The sequence below is a fragment of the Sinocyclocheilus rhinocerous genome, unplaced genomic scaffold (assembly GCF_001515625.1).
Source record: "Sinocyclocheilus rhinocerous isolate Xijiao unplaced genomic scaffold, SAMN03320098_v1.1 scaffold632, whole genome shotgun sequence".
NCBI lineage: Eukaryota > Metazoa > Chordata > Actinopteri > Cypriniformes > Cyprinidae > Sinocyclocheilus > Sinocyclocheilus rhinocerous.
In genome coordinates, this window is record NW_015639247.1 from 11,498 (window position 1) to 32,487 (window position 20,990).

At 43.0% G+C, this 20,990-nt stretch overlaps 2 protein-coding genes across 4 annotated transcripts in view; both read left to right on the forward strand.

Annotated features, from left to right (window-relative positions):
- cep97 (centrosomal protein 97) overlaps window positions 1-8,412 on the forward strand; it is a 9,501-nt gene extending 1,089 nt beyond the window's left edge. Inside the window, exons 3-11 of the mRNA XM_016566611.1 lie at window positions 171-329; window positions 404-505; window positions 630-743; window positions 1,699-1,856; window positions 2,218-2,382; window positions 4,011-4,120; window positions 6,699-7,275; window positions 7,480-7,555; window positions 7,639-8,412. Of these exons, the coding sequence (XP_016422097.1) occupies window positions 171-329; window positions 404-505; window positions 630-743; window positions 1,699-1,856; window positions 2,218-2,382; window positions 4,011-4,120; window positions 6,699-7,275; window positions 7,480-7,555; window positions 7,639-7,926 (1,749 nt within the window). The 3' untranslated portion in view covers window positions 7,927-8,412. The remainder of the gene's footprint in view (window positions 1-170; window positions 330-403; window positions 506-629; window positions 744-1,698; window positions 1,857-2,217; window positions 2,383-4,010; window positions 4,121-6,698; window positions 7,276-7,479; window positions 7,556-7,638) is intronic.
- A 549-nt stretch (window positions 8,413-8,961) lies between these two features.
- On the forward strand, window positions 8,962-20,859 carry nfkbiz (nuclear factor of kappa light polypeptide gene enhancer in B-cells inhibitor, zeta). 3 transcript variants are annotated; one of them, XM_016566612.1, is made up of 12 exons: window positions 8,962-9,214; window positions 9,612-9,690; window positions 9,774-9,811; window positions 9,905-9,999; window positions 11,323-11,609; window positions 11,747-11,852; window positions 11,969-12,115; window positions 13,055-13,118; window positions 13,985-14,148; window positions 18,161-18,271; window positions 18,342-18,509; window positions 19,786-20,859. In XM_016566612.1, the coding sequence occupies exons 1-12, from the start codon at window positions 9,064-9,066 to the stop codon at window positions 19,828-19,830; spliced, it is 1,455 nt and encodes a 484-aa protein (XP_016422098.1). In that variant the 5' UTR covers window positions 8,962-9,063; the 3' UTR covers window positions 19,831-20,859. The 3 variants fall into 3 exon arrangements, with proteins under 3 accessions (XP_016422098.1, XP_016422099.1, XP_016422100.1); XM_016566613.1 differs by having other exon boundaries at window positions 9,612-9,684; XM_016566614.1 differs by having other exon boundaries at window positions 8,963-9,214; window positions 9,612-9,682; window positions 9,778-9,811.
- The last annotated feature ends 131 nt before the right edge of the window (window positions 20,860-20,990 follow it).

Below are 20,990 nucleotides of genomic sequence, written 5' to 3' on the forward strand. Positions count from 1 at the left end.
TTTCTTTTCTTTTTTTTTTTTTGTGTGATTTTTTTCATGTTTTAAATCATTTCATATATCAGTATTCAACGTTTTATGTTTAATATATCAAAACATTATTTATTCACACTAGCCTTCACCTGTGGTCAGTCCAGACGTGTGTGTGTGTGTGACCTGCTCTGTGTTCACAGCTGTCTGTGGCCTGTAATCGTCTGGTGCGCATGATGGGCGTCTCAAAGCTGACTCACTTACGAACCCTGAACCTCCCCAACAACAGCATCGGCTACATCGAGGGCCTGAAGGACCTGCTTCGTCTGGAGAGCCTCAATCTGGCTGGAAACAACATCAAGGTGTTTTTCACATTTACCGTGTATTTCACTGAAACTGAGGCTGATTCCTCCTGAATCTGTGTGTGTTTGTGCAGGTCACCGAGCAGCTCAACAACTGCGTTTCCCTGCAGCATCTTGATCTGTCAGACAATAATATTTCTCACATAGGAGACCTCACCAAGCTCTCAGTGTTAAAGGTATTTGCCATTTGTCTTGAGAGCTAAATCATGTGTAATCTCTCATAATGTGTTAAGAGAAATATTTTTAGGAAAACACAGAGAAAACGGTGATTGTGTAACCGATATTTAAGGCCTGTTTCAGACTCTTCTTCTGCATGGAAACATCATCACGACGCTGCGCAGCGCTCCTGCTAACCTGCCAGTGACCCTCACTGTGCTGTCGCTCGCAGAGAACGAGATCAGAGACCTGAGCGAGGTACAGCGCAACACACACACAGTGCAAACGCCTTCATAACATTTGAGCTTCTGGACTAGCAACACAATCCTCAGCTGGTTTTGTTCATTTATTGTTTTGCTTCATTTCAACTATGCATTTATCATCAGCTTGTGCATCAGTTTGACAAATTCAATTCAAGTTTATTTGTACAGCGCTTTTCACGATACAAATCTGGATAAAATCAAGTCCCGCCCTACATTTTTTTTCTCATTCAAAAAGCCTTTTTACTGGGATATACATTACAATAATGAAGAAAGGATGATCACAACTTCCATTTCATGCCTCATTAATTTAGTGTAAGAAAATTATTTATAAATGTTTAATCATTTACTAAAATCATGAGAAGAATCCACAATATCAATGTTCAGTACATGACACAATACCAGATGTGTAAGTTTATTATTATTACTTCACCAGATCAACAAACGCAAGGTTCAGTGACAAACAATAGAGCAAGTGACACTTATGTCGCCTGGCCTGAAAACCTCAGATGGGTCCCAGGCTTATCGCTGAGCCCTAGAGAGTAATCTCACAGAATGTGTTCTGAATTTAACACAGCATCTCACAAACACGTTACTTGTGGCAGAAATACAGCGATGGATCGTCCAGAGCCGTCAGTCTGCATGAAAACAGCACAGATGCAACACAACAACGACCTGAATGAACAATTCTTAAATCTGTTTCAGAAACAGGTTGCTGTGGACCGTAGACCTGTGACTGATTCATGTTTAATAGAACATATATGGGCCACTTTGTGTGTTCAGTAGTTTTAGATGTTATGTCATTGAATCATCTTCATTTGAGGGCTTTTCTCCTCTGTATTATACTGTAAAATGTATTTCATTATTCGATTAGAATTATTCAGACTAGCAGCCCTAATCATGTGTCATGGATGTTAGTGTTTAATATGTTTCTGTGTGTGTGTGATGTGCAGGTGTCGTATCTAGCACCGTTACACGGCCTGGAGCAGCTGTGCGTCATGAGTAATCCGTGTGTCACAGCTCTGCCCCGCTGCGATTATCGCCCGTATGTCGTCAGCTGGTGTCTCAGTCTCAAGGTGCTGGATGGATATGTGGTTTCACAAAAAGAGGGGTAAGTTAGATGCCTTTTTCATGACAAGAATTGCAGTCTGTGTTTTACTGTGGTGCTACAAATCATTTTGTACAGGCTGTCACACATCATTTTGCATTTGACAGTGCTTTAAGAAAGGCGCTCTTCTGATCGCAGAGGGTTAGCCTTTAGCCATTTGCTGGTCTCAAACTTTTTCAGCTAGTGGACCACATCAACAATACATCAAAAAAAGATTGTGGACCATCTAACAAACACCTGCGTACAGTAATTACAGTTATTAAAGACAATAGAAGACTTTAACTTGAGATCCACTGATTTATGCGATATGTAGTCTTGAGAAAGCATCTGCATTACTGATGACAGCACTCTGCCGTGTCTCTAGACTGAAAGGAGAATGGCTCTACAGTCAAGGTAAAGGGCGAGTGTTTCGGCCGGGGCAGCACACACAGCTGGTCCAGTATTTGGCATCCACGTGTCCGCTGACCGCCACAACTGCCTTACAGTCAGCAGAGGATGCTAAACTCGAGAGAATCCTCAACAAACAGAGGTAGCGTCCAAAACAAACCATTTAATCCACAGCAAAACCTGTCTGGTGGCGCTTCACTGATCATCTGTGTGTGTGTGTGTGTGAGCGAGCGGTCAGTAATACGTGTGCGTGTGTGTGAGCGAGCGGTCAGTAACGTGTGTGTGTGTGCGTGTGTGTGAGCGAGTGGTCAGTAACGTGTGTGTGTGTGAGCGAGCGGTCAGTAACGTGTGTGTGTGTGCGTGTGTGTGAGCGAGTGGTCAGTAACGTGTGTGTGTGTGAGCGAGCGGTCAGTAACGTGTGTGTGTGTGCGTGTGTGTGAGCGAGTGGTCAGTAACGTGTGTGTGTGTGAGCGAGCGGTCAGTAACGTGTGTGTGTGTGCGTGTGTGTGAGCGAGTGGTCAGTAACGTGTGTGTGTGTGAGCGAGCGGTCAGTAACGTGTGTGTGTGTGCGTGTGTGTGAGCGAGTGGTCAGTAACGTGTGTGTGTGTGAGCGAGCGGTCAGTAACGTGTGTGTGTGTGCGTGTGTGTGAGCGAGTGGTCAGTAACGTGTGTGTGTGTGAGCGAGCGGTCAGTAACGTGTGTGTGTGTGCGTGTGTGTGAGCGAGTGGTCAGTAACGTGTGTGTGTGTGAGCGAGCGGTCAGTAACGTGTGTGTGTGTGCGTGTGTGTGAGCGAGTGGTCAGTAACGTGTGTGTGTGTGAGCGAGCGGTCAGTAACGTGTGTGTGTGTGCGTGTGTGTGAGCGAGTGGTCAGTAACGTGTGTGTGTGTGAGCGAGCGGTCAGTAACGTGTGTGTGTGTGCGTGTGTGTGAGCGAGTGGTCAGTAACGTGTGTGTGTGTGAGCGAGCGGTCAGTAACGTGTGTGTGTGTGCGTGTGTGTGAGCGAGTGGTCAGTAACGTGTGTGTGTGTGAGCGAGCGGTCAGTAACGTGTGTGTGTGTGCGTGTGTGTGAGCGAGTGGTCAGTAACGTGTGTGTGTGTGAGCGAGCGGTCAGTAACGTGTGTGTGTGTGCGTGTGTGTGAGCGAGTGGTCAGTAACGTGTGTGTGTGTGAGCGAGCGGTCAGTAACGTGTGTGTGTGTGCGTGTGTGTGAGCGAGTGGTCAGTAACGTGTGTGTGTGTGAGCGAGCGGTCAGTAACGTGTGTGTGTGTGCGTGTGTGTGAGCGAGTGGTCAGTAACGTGTGTGTGTGTGAGCGAGCGGTCAGTAACGTGTGTGTGTGTGCGTGTGTGTGAGCGAGTGGTCAGTAACGTGTGTGTGTGTGAGCGAGCGGTCAGTAACGTGTGTGTGTGTGCGTGTGTGTGAGCGAGTGGTCAGTAACGTGTGTGTGTGTGAGCGAGCGGTCAGTAACGTGTGTGTGTGTGCGTGTGTGTGAGCGAGTGGTCAGTAACGTGTGTGTGTGTGAGCGAGCGGTCAGTAACGTGTGTGTGTGTGCGTGTGTGTGAGCGAGTGGTCAGTAACGTGTGTGTGTGTGAGCGAGCGGTCAGTAACGTGTGTGTGTGTGCGTGTGTGTGAGCGAGTGGTCAGTAACGTGTGTGTGTGTGAGCGAGCGGTCAGTAACGTGTGTGTGTGTGCGTGTGTGTGAGCGAGTGGTCAGTAACGTGTGTGTGTGTGAGCGAGCGGTCAGTAACGTGTGTGTGTGTGTGTGTGTGCAGACAGCATCAGAAACAGCTGCAGCAAACACGTCACTGCTGCTCGAGTCCGTCTCGCCCCACGCATCTCAACGTTCACAAGAACACAGACGTGGATGTCATCGCTCAGGCAGGTCAGATCAGTGAAAGACTCACGCTGAAATCACTTATTCACTGTTCTATGTGGTTTTCAGCACAAATGTCTGCATCTCTTTCACCAATAACCTGTAATCCAGTTAAATGGGCACAGTGCTGACATTGCACCGCATCTTCAATATTTGAATGAAGTCATTGATGTTCCTCTCTAGAGGCATCTTTACACATGCTCTTTACGGTATCACAGTGCTGGGTAAATGCATTTATGCCACCTCTGAGCAGTATTAACCAGTCTGTGTAAAGACACTTAAATGCCACCTCTGACCCTTTGCAGTGACAGTTTGGCAAATGTGAACGTGTAATGCTCATTATATGCCTGGCTAATAAACCCCGGAGGTGAATTAATGTACCCATGCTGTATATAAAAGAGTGCACTTTTTTAAACAATCATTACAGCAATAATTTTAAAGACATCGCCATCGCCCATGTTTGAGAGGAAGGATATATCAAACAAGAATATTTGAGTTAAATGAGATGAAATTATTCCTTTCGGTGCAAATTGGCATCAGTGCTATTTTTAGTGTCAGGTTTGAGTCATTGCCTGATTTCTGTTGTTAAAAGTGTAGATAGACATCTTTTTCCTATTATTGACCAATTTCTCTGCTATTCCAGTTCTCAAAAAGTTTTGAGAAATTATTTGTACGCAGGCTTGATAATTTTAGGGCTGCAATGATTCCTCGATTCTATTCGAGTATTCAATAAAAAAATTTTTTAAAAACGATTTAATTTTGCCCGTGTCGAGTAATCTAATAAATACCGGAAGTGGCGCATTTCACGGACGAGAATCCATGAAATGCATTATTAAACTGTTTTCCGAGGCTGCATGATATATTAAACCCATTTAAAAATCATAATAAAGCATAATGCTATTGTGAATTCACAAACGCTACGATTCAATTAAATGTATGCGATGCAGGTTTAATATGTGCTTTAATTATTTACATGCGTGTAGGTTACGTGCGTGTGTATCAGAGCGGCTCCGTTCACAGTAAACGCTGCTCCACACAAACTCTTATCATTTACACGTGTGGAGCGTCTCAAACTCCATCTCTGCATGTTGCTGTGAGTTTGGGGTTATTATAACGTTCATCTGAGAACGCAGCGTGTGCAGGTGAATGGCAGTGATGGAGCTGGTAGAAGATATTTTCACCCAAGTGGATTATGAATAAACTTCAGGTGAATAAACTTCAGACACTATTGATTGTTTATTAATGAGGAAACTGGAGAGATGTGGTATAAGAGGAAAAGCCTTCTCTTGGTTAAGAAGTTACTTTGATGATAGATATCAATTTGTACAAATAAATAATAATACATCAGATTTAATTAAAGTCACTTGTGATGTTCCACAAGGTTCGGTGCTAGGCCCCTAATTGTTTGTACTTTATATAAATTATATTTGTAAAGTGTCTCCAGCATTACAAATTGTTCTGTTTGTTGATGACACAAATTTATATTGTTAGGGAAAAAATTTGGAACAGATTCTGTATACCGTGGAAATCGAATTGATAGTCTTAAAACAAACAAGTAGTATGATGATAATTGACTTTAAATAAATGTAACTAAAAGTTCATAATAATCAGTAAACAAAGTAATAACAAAGCTAAAATTAGGATTAATAATGAAGAAATAAAAAGAGTGTATGGGAATACATTTCTGTGTGTTATAGTAGATCATTCATTGCAGGAAATCCATTGTAACTGTAGGAAATCTGAATCCATCGCAATATTAAATACCAAATAAATACATGTTTCGAATCAAAACTCGCATAGATTGTACTGTTAGCTCATAGTTCCATACATGAGTTATTGTGTGGAGGTATGGAGTCATACATATAAAACTCTGAAATGCAGTATATACATTACAGAAGAGAGCAGTTGATTGTAAAACGTGAAAAGTGAAAATACAGACAAAGATAAAACACCAAATAAAAACAAACTATGAAAAATTCAACAAGTAAATAGAAAAATAAGACGATTACAAAATAATCCGCTAAAAGCTTCCATAAAAAAATAAGCTTTAAGGGAAGATTTACAACACTTAGGGATTCTGCTTGCCTAATCTCAGCAGGCAAAGCATTCTAAAGTTTTGGAGCAATTGAAGAAAAAGCCCCATAGACTTTAAATGAGTAAACGGAACAATTAAAAGGCCAGCTTCAGAGGAGCGGAGATCACGTGCCGTTGTGTAAAAAGGTTAAAAGCTCAGAGAGATAATGAGAAGCCAAACCATGCAAAACCTTATATTTCACACAGAGTGTGATGAAGCCAGTGTAAAGACTTCAAGACAGGAGTGATGTGATCCCTTGTCCTGTTTCCAGACAGCATTGAGCTGAATTCTGAGCCAACTCTAATCTATTTAGGGAAGCTTCTGAAACCCTGGCCAGCAAAGCATTGCAGTAATCAATGCGAGAAATACAAAGATGTTAATGAACTTGGGTTGTTGTAGAATCTAGGTAGTTCTTTCATTGAATCAGGCACTAATTCATCTTTAGTGAATCTGCCCTTCAGTGTTTTTCTGTCATTTTGTCCTGTAGTGATTCGTTCTTCATTATGATTGTAGATGTGGATCCAGGAGTTCAGGTAAACGCGTGGATGAGCTCTGTGTCTTCAGCCGTGATCGCTGCGGTTCGTCTGCCGCCCGCCGCTGAAGACGGGGTGATTCTGGAGGATGTGCAGACCGATGAGGAGAAGCTTCATGGCAGTCTGCTGTCCTCCGAGTCTGCTTTCTTGCCCTTTAACCCTGCTGTTCATCCAGCTTCAGCTCCTGACAGCGGGGAGGAGGAGTTTGATGATTCTCTGGCTCCTCCCACATCCATACAGCTCCGCCCGTCGGAGGAGGAGTCAGTGGGCGGAGCCGTCCTCAGCTCTCTGACGCACGGATCGGATCATGCGGAGCGGACTGACAGAAGCGGTGATGCTGTGCTACAGAACGGTTCTGTGGAGGACTCAGACTGGACTGGGACGCAGAAAGCTGCTGTGCTGCAGTGTGAACCGAGCGAAGCAGCTGTCAGGATCCAGTCGTGGTGGAGGGGTCACTGGACGCGGCTCTGCCACCCACAGGCCAAAGAAGTGCGTGCTGAGATCCGCTTGCGAAGGATGCAGGATCACATCGTCCACCTGACCGCGGAGCTGGAGAGGTCAAGCTCTTCACTGTTTACATGTTTGTGCATCAGGTTATGAACTGGAAAGGGATGCAGCTTTATCTGAATCATTCTGGTTTATTTGTGAATCACTGTTTTATTCCAGTTGTTAGCCGATTAGTTCAAACGTAAAATCAACTTCAACAATACTGTAAGCTGAAACCGTGTAAAGTGTTTCGCAGTAACTCGTATGTTTTGCAGGGTGCGCAAGCAGCAAGAAGAAGAGCGACTGCAGAGACGTGTTCAAGAAGAAGCTGTGAAGTTCCTGTGGAAGCAGGTCTGTGTGAAGATGAGGAATGATGAATACTGCTGTGTCCTGCTATGAATACACTGTGTGTGTGTGCTGTGTTTGTGGAGCAGCTTCAGGTGTTGCTGGAGTGGCAGTCATCTGTGAAGGAGCGGCTCAGTGTGGCACAGAGTTCAGCGTCAGATCCCAGCATTCCCGCAGACACTCCTGTCCGCTCGGAGATCTCCATCCCGGAGTCTGGCTCTCATTCCCCGGGAGAGCGAGCGGCGGGGGACAGTGTGCTGGAGCAGACGACAGAACAGCAACACCTCCAGATCCATCCCATCTCTCTCCTCATGGGACAGAAGAGCGCTTGTCCTGACCCGAGTGGAAGCAGATGTCACGCTGCTGAAAGTGTTTAGGAATCACAGGACTCTGTCGGACTCGTGTGCCCTGCCTCCGGCTCTTCTTGAAGATCAGACACTAGCCTGTTTTAATCACTGGCCTTCAGCAGACTCGTAGCCTTTGTCTCCATGCTGTCAGCAGTCAGACACGGAGTGAAGAAGCTCGTGTTTAACTGCACAGTGCTGCCTTTGGGCTTTCTAACACTGCTGGATATCAGCAGACAGATTTCTGTTGAAGTACTTTACATCTTTACACACCCAGGGTGCCAGGCTCTTTCAGTGCACTTAGCAGTAGACTTGTTTCCTTTGGAACGACACGACCAGACGTAGCCTTGAACTGTAGAGGAGCACGTATGTATGAATGTGAAATTAATGTGAATTGATAGTCTGCTGCAGTTCAAAGCTACTGAGAGCTGTACATATTTCTGTGTGTGCATCTGGATATTTACAGTATGTGCTGCAACTAGTGTTCAGTGTGGCATATGCAAGTTTATTTATTTTACATTTTTATTCTTTTTTCTATGTTATATATTTTAAAATTCATTTTTGTAAATAAAGTTTGACTTTCACCATTGTGGTATTTTGCATCAGTACTTCAGCACAGAAAAAGAGTGAAACACTTAGGATTACTGTGAACTATAACAATATTTATATTACAGTCACGTCTTGCAGCTGGATCTGTAACTAACACTAGATGGAGCTCATGATCTAACAAAGCACCGAGTCTGTTTCTTTGTATTCAACGTCATATAGACTACCATTATTAATTCATTCATTCGCTTTTATTAATAATTATAAAATAAAGTAATTGTAATTACTTCGTCTAGTTTCTCTTGGTTGCTCTTCCTGAAATAAAACGGTCAAGTCATCAAATGTTGATGAATGTTGGCTGGATTGGATCAGTCAATACAAGCCGAAACGTTCCGTTCATGAAGATCTCGATGGTTCTTTGTTCACTGATCAGATTTACACTGAAACAAGAAACCTCGTGTTGTTTTGATGACATTTTAATTGTTCATGGTTTTGAATCGCGGAATGCTGAAGGAGCGTCGTGACGTCACGCCACACGTCACTCGCGAATAAGTTCATCAGCGAGCGTTGCGTCGCGTCATTCAGACCCAACGCTCGCTCGCTCGCGCGTCACGGCAGCAGAAGATGATCATCGACGGAGTTAGTGAGGGATTGTCCGGTGTTCTGGACCGGGACAGCGATGTGATGACCAGTCCGGCGCACCTGCTGTCGTTCTACCGGTGCGCTTCTCCCGCGGAACCGAATCTGTCCGACTCGGATCAGAGCTGGAGCAGCGGTAGGGAGAATTATTAATTATGACACCCTTCTAATATTTCATTAACCATACTGAAGTGCTGTGTTTACACGGACCGTGTCAGGAAAACTGTGCTGGAGAATAAAACCTGCAACGTTAGTTCAATTCAGTTCAGTTCAAGTGTAAGTTATTTGTTTAGCGCTTTTCACGATACAAATCGTTGCAAAGCAGCTTTACAGAAAATTAAAGTTTCTATAATATATTTAGGAGTAGCTCATCAGTGGCGACTGTGTCAAGTTGATGTCCATATATCATGCAGTTAGTTAATGACGGTGATCGATCGATGTGTGTAATCATGGGAGACTGTTTTCAGTGGCTTTCAGAGGACAGCAAACTGATTAAAGTAAATAAAGTTTAATTAAAGCGTTTTTCTTCTCAGTGGAAGCGTGTGGTTATCAGGGCGTGCGCGTGAAGAACTCGGTCAGAGAGCTGATCCAGAAGCACAGCCAGGTACAGCTCATATTAGCACAGGGTTATCACATGATTTGAATGAATCCAGTGCTGTTTTTTATGCTGTTGCAAATTAATTATATGCTTCATCACAGGCTCAGCGATATCAAGTCGAAAATGAATGTCCAGGTAACTACATCAATTATGCACTTATGATTTGTAATAGTAACAGGAAGTCGTTTGTCAAAAGTTACTGGATAATAATTTTCTATTTCATTATAGCTATGATGCATGCGCTGCAGAGAAGGAAGAGGGAACTGGAGAATGTGTGTCTCTGTCCTGTGAAACGCCTGCGAGACGCAGACGCAGACGGCCTGGTGTGTTTCACTGCTCCATTATCTGTTCTTAGCTCCGCTCTCTAGATTCTGAGGCCTGTCAAAAACACTGACATCTGTCTGTAATTCTGCTGGAAAAAGATCCGTGTGGGTTTTATTCCAGTGTTTCCCATATTTATGTTTTCCTTAAGACTTTGACTTCGTTGAATAAACATGAGCGCTGCATGTTTCAAAATCAAAACACGGCACGGCTTCTTTTCTAAGAATGTATCTTTGACCGTCTTCAGAAAAGCCTTGATGTCATATTTATTTCATCTTTCTGATCAACTATAATGGCTGATAAAGTAGTGTTTGTTTGCTGTATTCTGGCGCTCCAATCCACCGCCCAATGAAGCTTTCGCAGATTATGGGAGTAACTTCTGTTTACACTGTAAACAATCAGCCAAAGGTTTGCTCTATGAACGCAATAATAAGCATTTTCAAAAACTGAGTACAGTGAGGTGACATTATTTTACTCGCCCTTCAACCATCGATCATTAAAAGCAAATTTAAAAGTGTAAAAGCATCAACAAACTACTTTCAACACACCACGAATAACTCGTAAAGATTCCCCTTCTATCCACAGCAATATTACAGATGTGTTAAATATCATTATAGTAATGTCTATATTTCGTAACAATTACATTTTACAGCATCCGTGTGAAAACAAACCTGGAAAGAGACGTGAGGATTTGGGGAGAAAATTAAAAGATTCTTAGCGCGTTCCAGGGAATTATTCGTGGATTATATCCTAAATTAAATCAGGAGAGCAGAGCACAAATGCACAGTATATGTCTTTTTTCTTTTACTTACGGTGGATATTGTTGTTATATCACGTCACATTAATATACCAAATGTAACATTATTCTACTAACTTCTGAAAAGAGAAAATGATGGATAAGGATTATTTGTAGCGCAATTTGAAATTATTTGTTGCAGTCTTTTTGAGTGAAACTTCCCCAAAGCGGAAGAGCCTCCCATAATGTCAAACGCAGCAGGCTCGTTAGGAGAAAGGTGGATAGCGCCTCGTGGTGGCAGAGAATGAATTCACATTTTCAATCAGCCTGTCTGCTGTATGTATATATATATCTCCGTCCGTCCCCCGGGGGAAGTGTCCCGCACATAGAGTGTAAGTCTGTGGGAAACACTGCTATACAGTTTAATTAGAATCACAACAGAGCAGCTCAGAATCTCTCTGAATGTTTTAGATGAGCAGAGAAACACTGGTGTAGAGCGCAGGTGACTTTAGACTCTAAATAATTAGTGTAAGTGGGTTTACACTCGATGTCCAGAATATGAATGAAGCCGCTTGCTCCGTGTCTCTAGTTTCCGTGCGGCGAGGACATGTTCTGTGACGCTGAGATGCTGGAGGACATCGGGGACGTTCTGTCCAATCAGCGGCTCTCCATCGAGTCTGTGACGGTCAGAGGCTCTCCTCAGGATCTGTGCGCTGATGCCCAAAGCCATCTGAACACACAGCCTTCCTCGTGCGGCCTCAGCCTGCCCGCTGCGCCTCCGGTCTCCTTCTTCCAGTGGCAGATCCAGCAGGAGGAGGAGAGACTGGCAGCTGTGAGCCACGAGCAGCTCACCGCTCGAGACGCAGACGGAGACACGTGAGTGCTCTTACATGCATTACACGCTTCGATCAGTTCTGTCTGAGCTCTCACAGGTGGCTAGGCTGTTCTGTTGGATCACATGTGTTCAGAGGAACGTGGCCTTGAGTCGTTAGCTGACTGTCGACTGATTACAGGTTCTTGCACATCGCGGTGGCTCAGGGCAGAAGAGCTCTGGCGTATGTCCTCGCCAGGAAAATGGCTGCCATCGGCGTGCTGGACATGAAAGAACACAACAACCAGGTAGAGCCAAAAACACTCCCATTGCAGCCATGAGCCTGTCTGTGTGTCCAGCTCTGTCAGGAACACGCCTGCGCACACGCCCTGTGATTAACAGTGACTCACGCTTGTCCTCGCAGAGCGCCTTCCAGCTGAGCGTCGCTGCAGACCAGCACCTGATCGCTCAAGACCTGCTTGTGCTGGGAGCCGAGCTCAACACCAGGGACTGCTGGGGCCGGGCCCCGCTCCACGTCTGCGCAGAGAAGGGCCACTGCTCCAGCCTGCAGGTATCTGCTCACATCTGGAGGTGTTCTCAAACACTAGATCATCAGATTTAACTCTCCAGACGTTCACAGTGGCTAGATTAGACATACTGTGTGTGCCTAACATTTCATTCAGTTTGATGAGTCTGTTTTTCTATTTTTAAGCAGCCATCTGTCCGATGAAGTGAAACACCTTAAAGAATCAGAGCATATGATCTCAGCTAATATTAATAAAACGAATAAACCTGTGCATTCAGAATGGTAACAGGTACAAGGCTCACTGCAGTCCACACACAAACACTCTCGAAAATTGTAATTGATAATTGCATCTTGGTTTAAGTACACAACCACTAACTGACCAGTTAGATGTTGAATAACTAGTTGACTAGCCTGGCCTGTTCCTACTAGGGATGCGCAACAGTGATCGAGTACTCGAGTACTCGACCGTGACAGCGATGATCGATCATGTAAACGATGATCGAAACATTTTTTTTTCTTTTTTTCCCCTGATTGGTTATAGCGAAATGAGAAATTTCCCAAAATGCCCATCCCTAGTTCCTACAGTCATTAACAGCACAGTATTTCCTTATTAACCTGCGTCTGCATCTGTTAGCCGCTGTTTTTCCTCTTATCATTTTCTCATCTTTTATCAACAGTCCTCATCTATCATTCTGTCAGATGCTCAGTGTTTATTTAACCAGCCGCTAACTGACTTCCTCATAACATGCTTAACTAATATGCATTTCCTCAAAAAAGAGTCACGCAGCACAGGCAGAAATTCCCTCTCCTGGCCGCACTACACAGCTCTTTTGATAAGATTTCTGTCAGACATTAACTGTCGACGGGTCGTGGCACGCAACCATCGGCTTCTCCCAGAATGCCATGGGGCAGTACGTGTTGAGATCTGTTTTCTAGAGCTTTCTTGGGAATGGTGTGAATAGCAAACTCACGGTTTCTCCTCAGGCCATCCAGAGATGCTTGCAGACGAGCGGTCAGCCGGTGAACGTGGAGGTGGTCAACTATGACGGTCAGTGTCTTTGAGAAATGGCTCATCTGTGCTCTAGGGCTGTCAGAATGGCTGAAAAACTAAATTTTGTACTTAAATATTATCAATATATGAATTATATACAAATTTAAAAGGCATCATTTCAGTTCAATGGATAAACGCTTTTGGCTTCTCTCCTGAGGCCACAAGAGAGCGCATCGAGCAAAATATTACTAATGCACGTTTCTCCAAAACAATAAAATAACATGACTATCTTAGAAAAAAAGTGCATAATGTTTAAAATAATGTTTATAAACCAAGTATAATTAATTAGGTTGCTTAAACAATTAGAAACAAAACAGCATCATGTCTGTATGCAAAGTTTAATACACAGGACCAAAAAACTAATAACAAAAGAGTACTTTTTTCATTTAAAAACATGAGAAGCAGTGGGATGGGGAAAAACCGCCATAAAGTTTGAGATATGTTTTTTAAAAGTTGAACTTATATTAATTTTACATGGTTTTCTAAACATGCGTCTCTCAGCAGTGATAGATGTCCCTCTAGAGAATGCGATAAATAAGCGTTCTGTGTGAACGGCTTCAATTTTGCCGTAAACAAGATCTTCTTCGTCTGTAGCCTAAACGATAACAAAAGCATTAAATACATCGACACTTACATCGTCATCGCATCTCGTGCACCGCTGATAATAAGACAGCCTGACGCACACCTAACATTCAAATGCTACGTTTTTGCATTTAAATGTGGATTTTTGTTTTAAATTCTACAAATATTCTAAATTCTAATTTTTATTTGACAGCCCTACTGTGCTGTTACTTCATGTAATGCATTCTCACACGGCTGATGTTGGAGCGCAGTAAAGCATGCCGAGTGTTGTGTGTTTGTAGGACTCACGCCTCTCCACGTGGCGGTGCTATCCCACAATGCCCTGCTGCAGGAGCTGAGCCGTGGCCCTCCGTCCGCTCAGAGTCCGGCTCTGCTGCAGAAGAAGAAGCTGCTCTCCGAGTGTGTCAGCACTCTGCTGCTGATGGGCGCCTCGCTGGAAGCCAAGGTTTTACTGGTTATACTGGTTATAACGGGACTTGTATTGGTTTTAATGGAGACTGTAATGGACCCTGTGGGTCTCTACTGGTAACTGGTCACCTTCTGTTGGTGGCTTGTTAAAACCACTAAATCCTAATGTAATATGTCCCAAAACACACTACAGAAAACCATTTTGTACTGTTTTAATGGTTAAAAGTTGATGGTTTCTAATGGTATTTGTAGTGGAAACCATTAGAATTTCTGGAATTTCTTAGGAGTTCTCTTCACTGCTCCTAACGTTTCACAGATTTAAGGCTTGTTCACACCGGGACGAATATCGCGCGCGATTATCGCCGACGTTTAACGCCTCGTGACTAAACAAAGGGTGCCAATGTGAGTGTGCACACCGACGCGCAAAATGCGAGGCGTAAAAGCGTCATTTTTTAAAAACACCTCGGGCTTGTTTTTTTTGGTTTGACGCGCCGCGTTAAAAACTGGCCGACCAATGAGATTGGCGCTTTTGTTCACGTGCCTGGAGCTGCTGAAGTTACAGTAAAACACGACTTGGTGGCGCTCAAGCACAAAACGGTCTTGCCGAGCACACATTGATACCTAACGACGAAGAGGAAGTAAGTAGAGTAGACCAAGAAGATGCATCGAGGCTAGATGAATGTAGAGCTGCTGGTCTCATTGATGTCTGAACACAAAGGGCTTTATGACAAACGCAACAGCGACTACAAAAATCTCAATAAGAGGGAGTTGTTATGGAGAGGAATTGCAGATCAAATAAGATTCGATGTGTATTTCTGTTTTTCATTAAGCGCCATCTAATGTCAGGGAGTGAATTTGCACGTTCACTCGGCTCATCGCCAGCGAAAATCGCTTGGGTATGAACACAAAAGACGCGTCGAAAAACGTCGGCGATAAGCTTGCGCGATAATCGTCCCGGTGTGTACGAGGCTCTAGAAGCTAGTTTTAGTGATAGAATGCTTTGTGAAATACTGTTAGAGCAAAAATTTAGGAGTCCTACATTTAGGACTGACACGCCCATTATTTTTAAGATTTTCTCCTAAATCGGCAAGTTATGAGCTACTTTTAACCTTAACTCTTTCCTGGCCAAACATGGAATTTTCCATGTTTCCATGTTCTCGCTGTTATACGCTAGGGGGCGCTATTACGCATCTCCTGAATGAGTCTAGAATCACTCGATCAAAAACACAGACCAGGAAGACGCAGAAACCAGCGATCTCAGATGTAAGCATATGCATATGAAAAATAATGATATCATCAACACTAACTGCATATAAATGGAAACTGCCTAATGTTAGCGAGTGAAATGTGGATCCAGAAAGACATGTGCAAGCTTTGGGAGCGCTGATGGAAGCCATCTACTGCAGCTTTGCTTTGATAATATTACTGAATATGATCCAGACGTAGTAGTTGATAAAAATGCAATTTTCTCAGCTTTTTGCTCAAAATGTTGCTTTTTTATGAAACCTACCTACATTCAAGTGTTGATAAAAAAATCATTGCTTGAAGCTAGAATAAAACAGATTTTTTGTTTAAAAGTAGAGGGTCTGATCTTTATTTTGATGTATTGCATGTTCAGATATTCTGGGGGCCATTAAATTTTTGTGAAAATCAGCAAAAATGCTGGCGGTGGCTGGCAACTTTTTTCAAAAGCGCTGGCGTGGAAAGAGTTCAGCTGTTTTGTGAATGCAGCCCAGGTGTGCTGTGTGTGTGCTGTGTGTGCTGATTTTTCACTGTTATACGCTAGGGGGCGCTATCACGCATCTCCTGAATGAGTCTAGAATCACTCGATCAAAAACACAGACCAGGAAGACGCAGAAACCAGCGATCTCAGATGTAAGCATATGCATATGAAAAATAATGATATCATCAACACTAACTGCATATAAATGGAAACTGCCTAATGTTAGCGAGTGAAATGTGGATCCAGAAAGACCTGTGCAAGCTTTGGGAGCGCTGATGGAAGCCATCTACTGCAGCTTTGCTTTGATAATATTACTGAATATGATCCAGACGTAGTAGTTGATAAAAATGCAATTTTCTCAGCTTTTTGCTCAAAATGTTGCTTTTTTATGAAACCTACCTACATTCAAGTGTTGATAAAAAAATCATTGCTTGAAGCTAGAATAAAACAGATTTTTTGTTTAAAAGTAGAGGGTCTGATCTTTATTTTGATGTATTGCATGTTCAGATATTCTGGGGGCCATTAAATTTTTGTGAAAATCAGCAAAAATGCTGGCGGTGGCTGGCAACTTTTTTCAAAAGCGCTGGCGTGGAAAGAGTTCAGCTGTTTTGTGAATGCAGCCCAGGTGTGCTGTGTGTGTGCTGTGTGCTGTGTGTGTGCTGTGTGTGTGTTGTGTGTGCTGTGTGTGTTGTGTGTGTGAGTGAGTGTGTGTGTGTTGTGTGTGTGCTGTGTGTGCTGTGTGTGTGTGTGTACTGGTTTATATATCCTGGTGGGGACTTAAACCTGACAACACACAGACTCATGGGGACTCGTGTCACGGTGGGGACCTAAATTGTGGTCCCCACGGGTACAAAAGCTTATAAATCATACAGAATTAAGTTTTTTGAAAATCTAAAAATGCAGAAAGTTTCCTGTGAGGGGTAGGTTTAGGGGTAGGGTTGGTGTAGGGCAATAGAATATACGGTCTGTACAGTAGAAAAACCATTACACCTATGGAGAGTCCCCACAAGGATAGCAAACCAGACATGTGTGTGTGTGTGTATATGTATGTATATGTGTGTGTGTGAATAGATAGATAGATAGATAGAGGTTAGGGTTAGGGTTAGGGTTAGATAGAGATTATCTAAACCTAACATCGATAGATCGATACATTTTTACTGCTGGTCAAAATTTTGGAATATTTAAGATTAAATGTTTTTGAAAGAAAAAGTTTGTTTGTTTGCACAAATTGTTAGCGTTTTTTTCAGCATTGATAAAAATAATAACCTTTATTAATAATTGAGCACCAAGTACACATATTATAATGATTTCTGAAGGATCATGTATCATTTTACTACTATAATAATAGTTATTTTAAATTGTAATAAAACAATGTATTGCATTTTTTTCAATTTCGTAAATGTCATCTTTTGTATTGTTGATCAATACAATGAATGCAGTCTTTGTGAGCATGAGATAAAATTGAAATGGTAATTATTACAAACTTCTGCAATGTATTTTACAGAGTGATTTAGAAAATATATGTGAGAAACAATAATTTATCTATTCATTTCTTTTTTGAGCCTGCCGATCTAATTTCATGAGAATTTCTCCACGTCTTTATCACAAACTCTTTTCAGTCTATATACAAAACAGTCTTCACACCAGTGATACCAAACCTTTGCTCGGTCTCGCCTGTGATTTAAAGTAGGACAAAAACATTTTTTTTCCATGAAAATTGCATAAGGCCAGGGCAACAAACATGGAAAAGGGGGCCATGTGAAATATTGAAAAGGTTGAATAATTCAGGGCATCCGGTCATGTGTTAAAAACAGGATTTTGGGGAGACGGGGAGGAGGAGAAGGTGAGGCGTAAGGGGAGTGATCCCCCAGCTGCTCTCCACACCCACCTGCAGGGTGACAGTCCTCTCTCCTGGCCTCAACCCCATCTGGAGCGGGACGGGATTAGACCAGGCCTGACAATATAGTGCAGGAATAACTATGGAAAAAGTTTAATACAAACTGCTTCTGTTCTAGCTTTTTCCAATTGTGGGCATTTCTATTTAAGTATTACAGCCTTTTCATTTTACAGTATAAAATTGTTTCCATTTTAATCAAATGCAAGTATAATTTTTCCTCATTTGTACTTTACTTAAAATAAAATCTTAAGTAAACAATTACATATAAATACATTTTAAATAACTGAAAATAGACATGTGTGTGTGTGTGTGTGTGTGTGTGAGTGAGTGTGTGTGTTGTGTGTGTTGTGTGTGTGTGTGTGTGCTGTGTGTGCTGTGTGTGTGTGTGTGTGTGTGTGGTGACTCGCGTGTTTCCTGTGTTTCTAACAGGACTGTAAGAGCGGCCGCACCGTTCTGCATATGGCCGCCGAAGAGGCCAACGTCGAGCTGCTGCGCCTCTTTCTGGATCAGTCCAACTACTTCTCGCTCATAAACGCCAAGGTGAGTGTGCGGTGCTGTGTCCAGCGCTGGTGTGACCTCTGACCTCTGACCTGTGCTCTGTGACCCGCAGGCGTTCAGCGGGAACACGGCTCTGCACATGGCCAGTGCTCTGCAGGGCCGGCGAGCTCAGCTGGACACGGTGCGACTGCTGCTGAGACGAGGAGCCGATCCCAGCGCCAGGAACCTGGAGAACGAGCAGCCGGCCCAGCTGGTGCCCCACGGGCCCCTGGGAGACCAGGTCAGAGAACCAGCGCTTCTGTGTCTCAAGCTCAGCTTCATCCATTCACTCGGCCGCCGCTCCAATCTAACATACTGTAGACGATAACACCGCTAGTTATTATTAACATTGCATCGTCCATATCTTTGAAAAAGAGCATATGAAACTGAATCGCTCTGCTAGCAAGTTCATTTCCTCATCCAAATGCATCTTAATGCAACAGATACCCAACATAAAAATAATATTACAATATTAAATCCATCGACACAAAATAGCTACGTTTACATGGACACTTTGTGCTTCCATCGGAATTAATTCATTCTGATTGACGAATCTGAGCGTAGTGTTTACATGAACACTAAATAAAGTTTATAAAGCGGAGAGTTCCGGTGCTTGATTCTGATTGGTTGAGCCGCGTTCGAAGCTGTTGTAAATGACTCTACAAAGTAACATACACCTTTGTTTACGTTTGTCTGTTGCTCGGCAACCACTTTGTTGCAACCTCAACTGTTTCTGAGGAACTACATTGTTTGGTGGAAGAATACTGTTTTTATTAATATCATTAAACTTTATTTGCTTCTTACTTTATAAAACAGTAAAAGTGCCCTTCCCGCGCACAAATCTCGTCGTCTGTGGATGAGAGTCTTAAACAAGGACTGCTGGGACGTTGTGCTGCTTTACTTCACAGACGCTGAGTGAAAGCAGAATTTTAGAATGACTCAGTAACTCATTTAGGACACGTTATTCACCAGAGCAGCTCTTTCCGCGCGTCATTACACTGTTTTTAGGTCACTGCACATGTGCAGTATTTTCCACTTTTCCATCCGATCAAGTGTTTGCATGTCCTCTCGCTCGGATTACAAAAGGAATAAAGCACCCCTTACAATCCGATCGAAATCTGAATCAGAGCTGGCCAATTCAGTCCGATTGACGAGGTTTTATTCAGATTGTGCTTCTAGTCCTATTACGATCGGATTGTTAGAGTCCATGTAAATGCAGCTAGTGATGTGAACGCTCTCCCGTAATGATGCACAAAGACTCTCTATTACAGCGCTGATCTGATTATAATAATACGTATATGTTAGATTAGTGCACTAGACTGTATTTTCATCATCGTGTGATTCCCAGCGTCAGGGTTAGGGTTCATCTGGACGCTGTCGCTAACCGGTCAGACCAGACGATGATGTTTGAGATTCCCTGAGCTGCAGCACTCACAGATTACTCTGAAGCGTTGGAGTCAGTGGAGGAGCGCTGGAGGACTGAATCACTGACCCATGTTTCTCTGCTCTTTCCTCAGGTGCGTGGGATCCTGAAAGGTAAAGGAGCGCAGTCCCGCTGGTGAGAATCGCTGTCAGTCAGGCAGCCGTCTGTGTACACATTCATTTGCCGCCGCAGGCAGATGTCGGTTGTTTCCATGAAACAGTCTTATTGTTCACTACTGAGTAGTAGACGGCACAGGAACGTGAGAGCAACGCTTCAGAGAAGCCTGCGGACATCAGAAGAGGAATCCAGTGCTATGAGGAAGCTAGGAGGGATTATTCAGAAAGCAATAATAAATGAGGAAGAAAGTGAATCTTCTTCTCTTGTTCGTTAGCAGATCTGAAGCGTTGCATTTGGCTCTGGTGTGTAAAAGGTTGACAACTATAATCTTTAAACAATCGAACTATATCTGTATTAATATTATTATTACTCTGCTGTGTGATTTGTCAGAAGGTTAAACATGAGATGATAATCAGTAACTTTAAACCTGTTGAACCAGAACGCCCTGATTGTTGACTTCAGGCGTGTTTCAGTGTGTTATTTTGGGACTTTCTTTCATTGATAATTAACTTTTATGAGGTCGTGCCATTCTCCAGAAGTCCTCTGATTATTCAGTTTGATTGTGACTGCTATTCTCAGAATCAACAGTAAAATCCACATAAAAATAGGCTTAAAGGTGTTTCTTTTTGATGAGGACAGAAAGAGATGGTGTTAGTGCATTATAATATATTACACGTATCTGCATGATATTGCTGATGTATTTTTGTGGTGATGGGATTAGTATATATTGTTATTCTTTCTCTCTTTATGTATGTACATATAACGTCATTCAGCTTTATTTTTCACTGTGCATCAGGAGCGGGTCGTTTGTGTTTCGTTTGATATTCTGTGAGTTTAATTGTGAGCTGTAATTCAGTCTTAAATAAAGATTCCTTGTTCTGTTCTCGTGAGAGCTTCAGCCGAGTGTCAGATTTCAGAAGAGTGTCAAAACAAAAGAGCAGAAATCTGATCCAGACCAGGAAATAATTCGGCTGAAACACAAGCGAACATCTTACAGGAATTCATGGGAACCGGAGGATCGCAGTAACAGTACTAAAGTGATTGCTCAGTGTTTATCTGGTGAAGTATTTGTCACGGCCGACTTCATCTGCTTCTCAATGTTGACTTTTCAATGCTTTTAAAGTCATCACAATGACAAAAACCCTCATTCATACACGACAGACCCACGGAAGCCACTCGAAA

What these genes read in the sequence shown, in the direction of transcription:
- nfkbiz (XM_016566612.1), top strand. Translation starts at nt 9,064, where the DNA reads ATGATCATCGACGGAGTTAGTGAGGGATTGTCCGGTGTTCTGGACCGG. An exon ending in CGAGACGCAGACGGAGACAC is followed by an intron (nt 11,610 to 11,746) that starts GTGAGTGCTCTT and finishes GACTGATTACAG; the next exon opens with GTTCTTGCACATCGCGGTGG. An exon ending in ACGGGCCCCTGGGAGACCAG is followed by an intron (nt 18,510 to 19,785) that starts GTCAGAGAACCA and finishes CTCTTTCCTCAG; the next exon opens with GTGCGTGGGATCCTGAAAGG.